This window comes from Paramisgurnus dabryanus, chromosome 9, assembly GCF_030506205.2.
Source record: "Paramisgurnus dabryanus chromosome 9, PD_genome_1.1, whole genome shotgun sequence".
Taxonomy (NCBI): Eukaryota; Metazoa; Chordata; class Actinopteri; order Cypriniformes; family Cobitidae; genus Paramisgurnus; species Paramisgurnus dabryanus.
The window spans coordinates 25525875-25537907 of NC_133345.1; the positions used below are offsets into that span (position 1 = coordinate 25525875).

At 40.8% G+C, this 12033-nt stretch overlaps 1 protein-coding gene across 3 annotated transcripts in view; it reads right to left on the minus strand.

Moving 5' to 3' along the window:
- Positions 1–2338: 2338 nt before the first annotated feature.
- Positions 2339–12033, minus strand: part of znf423 (zinc finger protein 423) — a 160184-nt gene continuing 150489 nt past the window's right edge. For 2 of the 3 annotated variants that reach the window (XM_065283298.2, XM_065283296.2), the window contains one exon: positions 2339–3250. In XM_065283298.2, the coding sequence (XP_065139370.1) occupies positions 3221–3250 (30 nt within the window). In that variant the 3' untranslated portion in view covers positions 2339–3220. The remainder of the gene's footprint in view (positions 3251–12033) is intronic. The other variant, XM_065283297.2, reaches the window with a different exon arrangement.

Here is a 12033-nt window from a genome sequence, read left to right on the forward strand (position 1 = left end):
CATGTTGCAACTTGAGGTGAGGTCGTGTATGAATGGCACAACAATGGGCCTCTGGATCTCATCACTGTATTTCTGTGCACTCAAAATGCCATCAATAGAATGCACCTGTGTTCATTGTCCATACCATACACCTGCCCATACCATAACCCTACCGCCAGCATGGGCCAATCGATCCACAACTTTGACATCAGCAAACCGCTCACCCACACACAGCATACATGTTATCTTCCCTGACAGTGAAAACCATGATATATCCATGAAAGGACACCACCTCTCCAAAACGCCAGACACCATCAAATGTGAGCATTTGCCCACTCAAGTCGGTTTGAGGTCGAGACCCCAGTGAGGACGAAGAGCTTGCAGATGAGCTTCCCTGAGACGGTTTCTGACAGTTTGTGCAGAAAATCAGCCGATTGTTGCAGTAGCTGTCTGTGTGGCTGGTCTCAGACGATCTTTGAGGTGAATATGCTGGATGTGGAGGTCCTGGGCTGGTGTGGTTAGACGTGGTCTGCAGTTTTGAGGCCGGTTAGATGTACTGCCAAATTCTCTGGAACACTTTTGGAGATGGCTTATAGTAGAGAAATAAACATTTAGTTCACAGGCAACAGCCCTGATGGACATTCCTGCAGTCAGCATGCCAATTGCACGCTCCCTCAAAACTTGCTACATCTGTGGCATTGTGCTGTGTGATAAAACTGCACATTTTAGAGAGGCCTTTTATTGTGGCCAGCCTAAGGCACACCTGTGCAATAATCATGCTGTCTAATCAGCATCTTGATATGCCACATCGGTAAAGTGGATGGATTATCTTGGCGAAGAAGAGGAGAAGTGCTCGCTAACTCAGATTTGTGAACAATATTTGAGAGAAGTGGGCACAAATGATGCATATGAATATAATGTGACATATGTGGTAGCAGCAAGTAAAGTTATAGTGACTAAATACCCTCTAAGGGGTCTTTTTACTATTTGTGGATGATACATAAAATCACGCTAGTTTTCAAGTATTTAGGAGTTACTCATATGGTGTGCTGCATCCCGTTTCCCAAGCGGACGGGTTCAGGCGCCCCCAGGGCCCTGTAGTGTATCGATGCGTTCCGATGGCTGATTTCTGGGAACAGCACCGACCTTCTGTCCGGCTCAAGTTATGAGACTCAGCGGCCGAACCAGCTGCTTAAACACATGGATGCAATTAAAGCTGAAAATGTGCTGCTACAAGAAGCAGCACATCTTTAAATAGATGTTCCTGTTCTTATTCGGTGAATCGGTTGCATTAAATCCTATCAAGTATTAAATTCATGGCTTCTAAATTTTCTATGACCATTCAAGATATAAATTGTAATAGGCCTTATCATAAACAGGTTTGTATCACAAACTAAATTTTTTAAACATTTAAAGGCGGGGTGTTTGATTTTTGAATCGGGACGACTACCAAAACACACTTGCAGACAATCTGCAGTAAGGGGCGTGTCTACTAACAACATCATTGCCTGGGTTGCGTATCTGTGGGGTGGGTCTATCAAAAGAAAGTCCAGATTATATTGGGGAAGGGGCGTGTTTGTTAAGGTGATTTCAAATGTCAACATTGGCTTTCAGAGATCACGCCTTTAAATAAGCCTACCTTTCAGCCTACTGAAGTACATTTTGATGCAATGGCAGTTGCCATTTTTTTTATTAATCTGATTTTACAACTAAACCCATATATATTTTATCTGTGTCCAGCTGTACTATGAATCAGATATGCGATTAGATCGTCACACATCATATTATAAAATATTATACTACTGTATATCTAACATTACTTTGTGGGTCTGTTTGAATAGCAGCAATAGCAATAAAAAACCTTGTAAATGTAATCATTGTGTGTTTTGTGATGTTATACATTGCATCTTAAAAAAACCTCTAGTCTTTGATTATGGTCTTGCTGCCAACATTCATTTGAACACCATAAAAACAGCATGAATCATAGTTTGTGTAAAAAAGTGACAAGTAATAAAATATGGGCTTCACTTGTCTCCTCTCAGGCAGGTGCCATTTAATCATTCTGCGTAAACAGACGACTATAATTAGTTCTATACATTTTAACATTTATAACAGTATCTATTGTAACATATGTTCAATGCTTTAATGCTGCTAATAACAGCATCATTATTTACTTACACTGTGTGTTTTTCATATCTCAGTGCAAAAACAAATAAGCCTGCATTAAACACAAGAGATTCACACACCCCCATCCAAGAGTTCGCTTTTTTATCATTTGTTATTGTAAGGCTTTGAAAATCCACCTTATCCGTATGTTTTGAGTAGCATTAGCCGACTAATATTTATTGTTAAAAGCATGACAGGAAAAGTTGACACGGCATCATGGGAAAAAGCATTCAGTTCTCTTTGAAAGAACACACTTCAGATTCATGGATTCCCTTTATTCATGATTTATTTATTTGTTTATTTTCAACTGTACTAGTTTATTGCAATCTGGTTAATTCACATTTAAAAAGCAGACATCATCCAGTTGCACTGAAATCAATGATATTCATTTTTACAACATCCATAAGGCCCATGTACTGGAAAATCCAATCAAAACCATTATGTTTTTTATTTTTTCTTTATATGTTTTTTGTCTTTTTACTGTAATTAGAAAAACGAAAATATATAACAATAATAATAATAATAGAAAGGAAAAACATTACGACTGGCAAGCAATCACAGCACAGCACAAGTACCTATTTACTGCAAGAAATAAATGGTACAAATAATTAAAAAAAAGGGTCGAGAATATATGCAATTAAAAGAACAAAATTGGCACGTATGAAGTTTGATACATGAAGCAACAGAGGACAAGATATGCATTTATAGAGATTAAAATCAGGCAGAGGGTGTTTTTCCTTCCATTTTTTCTTTGTCCAAAAAATAAAGAGAAACCATAAAGAAAACGGGGGAAAATAAGGAACGCACAACCAGAAAGAAGGGATGAAAAAATACTGCACGTAGAATACCTTTTTCTCTCCATCTCCTTTTTTCTCTCCTTTTCTTTTTTAATAGCATATCCCATTAATATTCATTCCCCACCGTTCGTAATAGCTGCGCCTGGTGGCGGAATCGTTAGAGTTTTACATGTGAGTAGCAAATGACACTTTGATTGGCTGTGATGTTGAAATGTTCCTCCCCCACCGGGCCTGGGTCGGGGTTCTAGGCTGAACCGGGAGTCCTGCGGGGCCCGGTCTCACTGTGCGTGCTGGCTCAGTGTGTGGTTCTGCAGGGGAACAGAAGAGAACACATGAGGAGAGAAATAATAAGCTACGTGCCCACACCTCCACCCGTCTCCTTCGCTCTCTCCCTCTATCCATCTCTCTCATTCCATTTACCCACCAGGCCTGTCCGTCCATCTCAAGGCTAGCAGCTCCACTTTTGACAGAGGAGTTCAAGCTTTGCAGCTATGAGTGAACACCTTCCTTTCTTCTTCTTTTCTTTCTTCTCTACACCCTCCCATTAAATATTGGGCACATGTGTGCTTAAAAATCCCATTCATACACCCAACTACACACACACACGCACACTTTACCAGGCAGAGAGCACAAATATTATTTGATTTAGAGCTTTCCATCGCCAATGCAATCTGAAACAATGATTTGTTTATTCTGGAGTCTTAAATTACAATTCAATACATATTTATGAATATTTTAAATCATCCCAGTGCCTTACGAGGCCTTCTGTGGACTCTTGAGCACAAAACATACATTTATAATAACACATCAAATCCCTTTTGAAAAAGATATATGGAAGATAAAACAGTTCAGAATAACAACAAAACATTTGCATGTACGGCAGCACACAAATGAAGTATAAAACCACGTACTTGACCCAAAACCATGATCACATAAACGGATCAATCAGATTTCAGCCGTTGCAAGCGTAAAGGGTTAAAGATGAGCAGATATGCACAGGCTAAATGATTACTGTGTAGCTGCGGTCTCTCGACAGCTCTGCTTTTCCGCATGCTTTTCCCTGGACCATAAACACAATTCCCAGAGAAGAGCCGGCAATCATCCCCCTTTTCCTCTCAAAGCTCCTTTCCAAGATTAATCTTTCTGAGAGAGAGAGATAGGCTGTTTTTATGCCCAACAAAAAAACAGACAAATCTTAGGGATTTAACATGTTTTTTGTTAATAAATACTTATTCTTTGGGCTCTTATTTTACGAATGATTGCTGGCTAAAGGGATTGGGCACTCTCATCCGAGGAAAGCCAAATCTCTGGGTCTTAAAACCCCGGACCGAGTAACCAATGGCAGCCTATCAAGGTAAGTGTGTCTTGCTTTCTCCATCTTTTCGATCCTGGTGTCTCTCTTTTCCCACCCCTTCTGCATGAGGAGGGCTCTTGAGCGAGGAGACGCATCTCTCTGGGAGCCACTGACCCCATTATGAGAGCAAACCACTTCTCCTTTTGCATTGGGTTGCCTGCACTACAGCCCCCCTCCAGCAGAGGCCAGCCTTGTCTATATCTCAAGTCTCCAGCGTCGCCGTAGAGGCAAACAAGATGAATACAGAGGTGAATATCAGACAGAACCGAACATATTGCAAATCATTTGTCCTCATCACCAAGCACCTGTTTAACATATTGAAATTGCTGCAAAACCAAATGGAAAAAAGCAACAACGCGGTGAAACTCCGGCATACGACTCAAAATAATCCTGGGACTCGGAAAGACAATGAGCAATGACTCAATACGGCGTACCTGCCCACATGCACATGTCAAGAGCAACTAACGACCCAATTTACCCAAACCTGCCTTAGCCGAGTCCCAGAGAACATGCCGCTGTTCCATCAATTATCAGTTATTCCCTACAAAGCCGATCCCCCTTAAAACTCAATCTTCACCTGCTGTACAGCCAAATGCAACTCAGCCATTGTCATAATATACCTGATAAGCCAGCTCAACGTGAGACCAAATTAACATCTGGGTTGCCCATCTTTTCATTTATGCTGATGATCGTAACAACAAAAACAATAACAACACTATAATAATAGTTTGAATAATCTCATGTTGTTTAATCTTAACAATTCATTCAATACTGGCACTCCTAAAATCTTCGTGACTTGTATTTGCCATCTTAAATTAGGAATAAAGAATTTCACATTATAAAACAGACTGTTTCCATTCTGAATTATGGCGGGTCAATACAGTATTCTAGCCGGCTAAAACAGATAATAATAAAAGTTATGATATAAACCATTGTGTATATCACTGCTGAGCACCCATATCTGAGGATAAGAGGCAAGGATAAAAAAATAGCATTTTATAAAGATGTGTGTACCGAAAGGGATAGGGGAGAGCGGGGCACAGCCTAATGCTTTTTGGTTTTGGCTCAATAAGTAAAAAAATATTTGAGTTTGATTAATTCTATTTTTACATAAGCAACACACACATCTCTGCTACAAATGATGGACAATTACACCAAACATGACAGAAGAACAAACGTTACAACTTACCCCATAGGTGGGGTTAATTGTAACAGGCAGGGGGTTTGTTGTAACACTTGCTAAAAATTAAGTTTGCAGGGAAATATTTCAATACTATTTTGTGTATATACTTGAAGTGGATATTGTTTATATATCTGTCTATAATAGACAGGTATCTACACTATTCATCCCTCATGTAACCACAGTTCAATTATAAATGGATACAAATTTCTAAATATGTGATAAAAAAAAGAGCACAATTATTAAAAATTATATGTGACCCAGTCTGTAAAAACCATACTAAAGTCTCAAAATCAAATTCTGAGATAATGAAAATCAAAGTCTGATTTTAGCCATTTATTTCATTATGAATTCAATCTTTGACGTGACCTTACTTAATCAATATTAAATATATGAATAAAAATCAATTTTGACACACAATTTTTGATAAGACAGGCACATTTATTTTGGTGGCAGCCAGCAATCATTCGTGTGTAGCCTATTCAAAACAACAGCAAATATTATGCTAACGTTAGCGTTTTTCATATTATAAGTGCTGAGGGGTTAATTGTAACACAGCGCTACAACTAACCTCGCTCGGTGAAAATATTTTCAAGCCTATCCCTGCAGACATTTTTCAAAATTATGCTGTTTTAGTCAACAAGACACTGATTAAGATGACATAACATTGGTTTTGGTATCTTACACACCTAACTCAGAACCCCCCCCCCCCCCCAAAAAAAAACAATGATGAAAAAAATTACTTGCATGCCACCAAAACACTCATTCATCAATAACTCTATGGAAAGACATTAAACCTTTCCATAAATTTGCGGGAGACAGTGTTTTGGCAGCGTGAAAACAACACAGAAAAATACAAATCGCTCAACCTTGTGCAACAATGTAAATGGTCCGTGTTACAACTAACCTCGCGTTAGTTTTTGCCCAGCGCACACCTATTTCATTAAAAAATCTGTAGTAATTTGTTTTTGAGATATTGAGATAAGGAGTTTGATTTTACTCACCGATTTCAATCTTTGACATGCCCGTACTTAGCCAATGTTAAAGATATCAATGTCATATTCTATTACAAAATATCATTTTATTTAAAATACAGTAAGCCCCAATAAATGACTTTAGGTGGCAGGCAGGGTCACATTTATTGACCCTTACTGTTGGTCCAAAATGTTGATTATTTTTCGTAAAATGCACACCTAACCTGTCAAATGTCTAAAATAACCACCAGAGCAATGTCTGTGGTAACCATAGTATAAGCGGAATAATTGACTCCGGTCCTTTGAATTATTTGAAAATAATGCACACTCGCTTTGTGTCGTGCCGCATTACTGATTTGGGTGTGCATTACTTTCAAATAGTTCAACGGCCCGTCGTCAATTATTCCTTACTTAATAGATTTAACATTTATACATTTAGCAGACCTTAGCAGCTTATATCTAAAGTGATGTAAAATGAGGGAACATTTACATTTTGTCAGATGAGCCGACGATAAGCGTAATGTACGGAGCTTAGAAAAAGGAATAAAGTTTTAGCTATTTATACAATAGTCTATTTGTGAAAAAGACCACTGTTATTTTTGCTTTAAAATGAACCATAAACAAGAGAGTGTTTCTATGCGTCTAAAATTAAAGAAAAGGGAGTGTGTGATTGAGTGTGTATGTGTAGCGTCTCCCCCAGGTTGTCAGGGTTGTGTGGAGCCGTATTGATTTGGAGGTGGAGGGACAGAGAGGCAGAGCTGTTCCCTGGGGTCTAGGGTTACACCAGCACTGCAGTGGCCTGATGGAAACTGCACAGTAGGACTGGCGGGGTGCGGGGAGCCCAGCCTAACGCACACACTTCCACACACACATATAGATCATTCACTTCGCTAAAACAAAAGACATGTGCTCCCCCAAAGACGCGCGCACACATGCCAACGTACAGTGCTCACGCGAAAAACACTTAGGTGCCGCAACGTGCATGGCCACTAGCCACAATCAACATCCAGAGCTTGGCCTATTTCATGATCTTTGGCGTATACGACCCACTGTGGTATCATACATCTGTTGTGTCTAATCACACGCGCGCGCATAAATGCAACACACTGTCGCTGTTTATCTGGCCGGCACGCATGCAAACATATCTATTTCCATCGCTTCGATATCTCTCTTGAAAGATGGCAGCTGATGTGTGGGCGATCAAACCAGCAACACTTGTTTAAATTAGTTAATCAGTGTGTTGGAACAAACACATTTTCGGGCTGGTCGCAGTTTGTTCTCTTCATCTGAGCGTGTCGTCGGGGGCAGCGGTATCGATTAAGCCGCATGCGATCGATCGCTGGAATGGTGTGTGTCTCTGAATCTGATAATGACTCGCAATATGACATCAGTGCAATGCAGCTGTAATTGATATATTCTTGAAGGGTGGAAGTTAGACAGAGAGAGAAAGGGAGAGAGAAGTAGGGAACACAGACAGATGTCGACGTTGTTTAAACAATCTTGAAAGAGCTGTAATACAAAGCAAATATGCGCTTGGACGTAACCGACGAAACCTGGTGCTGCTATCCTGTCATAGTCCAAATGGTTGATGCGGTCACTTATTTGAAACTAAAACGCGACAAGTTCCTCTCGATTTTCAAGTGCAGTTTTATGAGCTCGTAATTTTATTTCTGACATTGTGCTAGCAGTCAGAAACACGCGGCCTCGCGGCACACCTGAAAGCAACTCCACCGAGTCTAGCCGGCCCTCCGTCGCAGCAACGGGGGGAGGGTGCGGAGTTGGCGGAACAGCCTCCTTTCCCTTTCCCCCTTGGCTGGGCGATGGGGCAGGGGGAGGCTGCGCGCTGGGCAGAACAGCCCCAGCGAGCTCAGTCAATATCTACGCTGTCATTGTTTTCCTAAACTGGTTATAAAAGAGAAGCTAAATCCTGCGGAGCTGTGCACTCCTGGGAAATATGGCCCAGTCACATTACTGATGCAGTGACTGCGAGACTGCTGCACTCACCGAGGGAGAAGAAGAGGAGGGGGTAAGAAGGGGGGAGCTGTGGGGAGATAAAGATAAAGGAAAATCAAATCTACGTTTCCCTACACAGCCTCTTTCACATACAGAGCATGCACATACCGCCGGACCGAGCGGCTGTCATGTCACTTTCAATCAAGACTGTTGGTGTGTTTGAGTGCGCGCGTGTGTGTGTGTGTGTGTGTGCGCAGCAGGGCCCCGGGCTCCTGGCTCTGTGGTGCCCCCTGGGGATGGTGCAGTGTCAGTGAAACTCTAATGTGTTGGCTCGTTCTGCTAGAGCGGAAAGAGAGAGGTGTTGTGTGAGAGGGTGGGCTTTCTGTCAGTAAACTGTTTTTCGTTACAGGATTCTTTGGAATTACAGACGTCTATGAACTGACCTCAGAACAGCGCAAATCATCTGTTCCCCAGTGAAAACAAAGGCACACACGTTCTATGCTACACGAAAAGCTTGAACGCCCACATACACACACATAACAGAGAGACAGATACCATTTTATAAAAACACATTGTACTACTGTATCTAAATGTTCACACAAATATACAAAAAGAACAGACAGTCTGTCTCTATATTTCATTGGCTTTATAAAGTGCTCTCTGCCGAGTCTGTCTGCATGGTGTATTGCCGATAAGAAGAGGAAACATTGAAGCTGTTAGGATAACATGAGAAAGTGAAGAAGAGATCGACCTGGGAGTGATTGAGACACCGAGACGCATTTCCTCACAGAATGCCTTGAATATAAATCATCAGGAAAACATTATCATAAAAAACCTATACAATAATCTTCCCAATTTGAAAACATAGTCACACAATTTTTTAAAGTTGTTCAAAATGACCCCATCCAACCCACAGCAATATATTTATTTTGCGCACTATTATTGTTTCCATGTTCCACTCCTTGTTCAATTTCTGCTTTCCGTTGTTATTGCTTTGGCAATACGAAACAATTTAGTCATGCAAATAAAGCACTCTGAATTAAATTAAAAGAAAGAGGGTGAACGAGAGCGAGCGAGAGAGAATGAGTATGTGAATGATTATGAGTGAGAGAGAGAGGGAGGGAGGACAGCGAGTGCAGCTTTTGCTCTTAGGACGCAAGTGTGTCCCTCTCTGCTCCGTTTTTAACACAAAATGAAAAATCACCTTTGCCGCCTGGTGCACTTTAGAGTGGCTTATTTTTAGACCCGCTTGACAGTCTTCCAATGGCCGGAGACTAGCAGATGGGCTGTCTTAAAGCTTCGTATGCTCCTAGCTCTCACCTCCCAGAGACAGGAAACTCGCTTGGGAGCCTGCTACAAATAAATGCCCCCCTGCCCTGCCCCTGGATTCCCTCTTCCCACCTACTCACACCATTCTCCATCCAGTGCCTGTGCCGAATTTAGCACCTCCTCTGCAACTGTGTCCTGTTGTATAGTGTGCTACGCCTGGTGTCTAATGGCCACTGTGCAAAAGTGCTCCACCGGAGGCGTACGTGTGAATGTAAACGGATAAAAATAAACCTAAATACTTAGTTCGGTGGCCTAGTGAACCAACTATCATACCCGTCCAATGAGTTGGGTTGCTCTAGTGGAAGGGGTGAGTTTGAATTTACGATGTTGACTAATTTTCAACCACGTGATCATTCTCAGTTCAAAGGCTTTCACTACCAACGATTTTGAGCCGAGAAAACAGATTTAAGTCCATTTCACATATTTAGGAGACACCCAAATAAATGAGGCGACGTTTAAAATGTTCAATTTAATATTAGTTGTACTGTGTATGTGAAGAGTATGCATGTTGACTCCTATTATATTTTGTACGTGCGACACAAAAGACTCACAGGTTAATGAATTTGGTCTGCGCCTGCAGCATCAGTAGAAAGGAAAGTACAGGTGATACCAGTCAGATTCGGTATCGTCTGAGGTGAGGGAGCAGAGGGAGTGATTTTACTATTACTAACCTCCTCTGACCTCCCGCTACACCTTCATACTCCAGAGCGGCCTTTCACATTTATCACACTCACACAGCCATACACCCTCATGCATGCTCTATTCATTCTCATACATACTGTATATCCGACACTGGTATGTCCCTGTCATACACCAGGTTGCCAAATAAATACTAAATGTTTGGGGGATTAATTATACAGTGATGCACATAAGCAGCTCCATGATGTAATCTTGAGAAACATATTTGTAATGAGTACAGCTAGTACTGAAAGTCAACATACATGACTGGTATACAGAACAATTCTTATAATTATTTACAATGATAAAAATGCCAACATTGTAATAGCCAAAGTAGCTTAAGGGGTGCTCACACTACACTTTTCGTTCCATTGACCTACATACATACCCATGCAAATGCTTCAGACTGAAAACGCATGCTCATTTCACATTTCAGATTCAAGTCTGTTGAATTTTGACCTGCAAATTCGTATCACGTGGAGATATGTGACCAATAGAAAATCGTTACGTCACAGCATGACCTTTTTTCCTCTTAAAAGCAAAGATGGACGAAGCCAACAAACTTATATTTACTAGCTTTCCTCCCATATTCGCAGTAATTTTCGAAAAATATTTGCATGCCAACCGGCCCTCTACTATGCATTAACTACACATTTTTATATTTTTCAGCATGCGTTCCCTGGAAATCGAACCCATGACCTTAGCGCTTCTAATGCAATGCTTACCAATTGAGCTACATCTAAAAAGATTTTTACTTATTGTATTTTCCAAACTATGACTGTGGGTTAACACCAGACGCGAGTTCAATGATTTGTGCGAGTACATTACATACAAAGTCAATGCAAAGACGCGATCAGAAGCGTCCTCGCGTGGGGAGATGCGAATGATGCGTTATGGGCGGCTAGAGCGAGTAACGCGATGACCCGTGTTTGGTACAGGTATGTACGTAGCATTAGTCGCTCTGGATAGTAGCATAGTTCAAAAATGTGTTTTGAAGAGGAAAAAACATTTATAAGTCGCACTGGACTATACATCGCGTTTATTTAGAAAATGATTTCACAAAATTTAAGTCGAAGAACAGACATTTAATCTGGAAAGGCAGGTTATTCAACTAAACAATAGCACAGAACAGCAGGCTGAATAGGTGTCTGTAGATGTTAAAGTAACGTAAACAGTTATTTACACGATACACAATTACATACAGAACATACCTGGGAGGCTGAATAGGCTAAATTAACATGACAAGCCAAATCAAGTTCAAAAAGGTCCCGAAGTCATTCCACATCACTAAATCCATTGAATAACATAAATACAGGAGCAGCATAAAGCGGACTCTCTCGACTGTAGACGGTATGGTTTTTCTTGGTTCATGTGAAATAATATTTAGATTTGATCATGAAAAAAAGTGTGACTTATACTCCGGAAAATACGGTAATACATTTTCCTAGTCTTAGTCTGTAAATAATTCCCAGCGCACAAAATATTTTGTTAAGTAAAGTGAGGTAATGTAGGTGGTCTGTGATGTAAAATTTCACCCAATCTTCAGCCACCATACAAAAGCACGCAAACACACAGATACACAAACTGACAGGCTACAAAGAAAATACAACACACGCATGCATG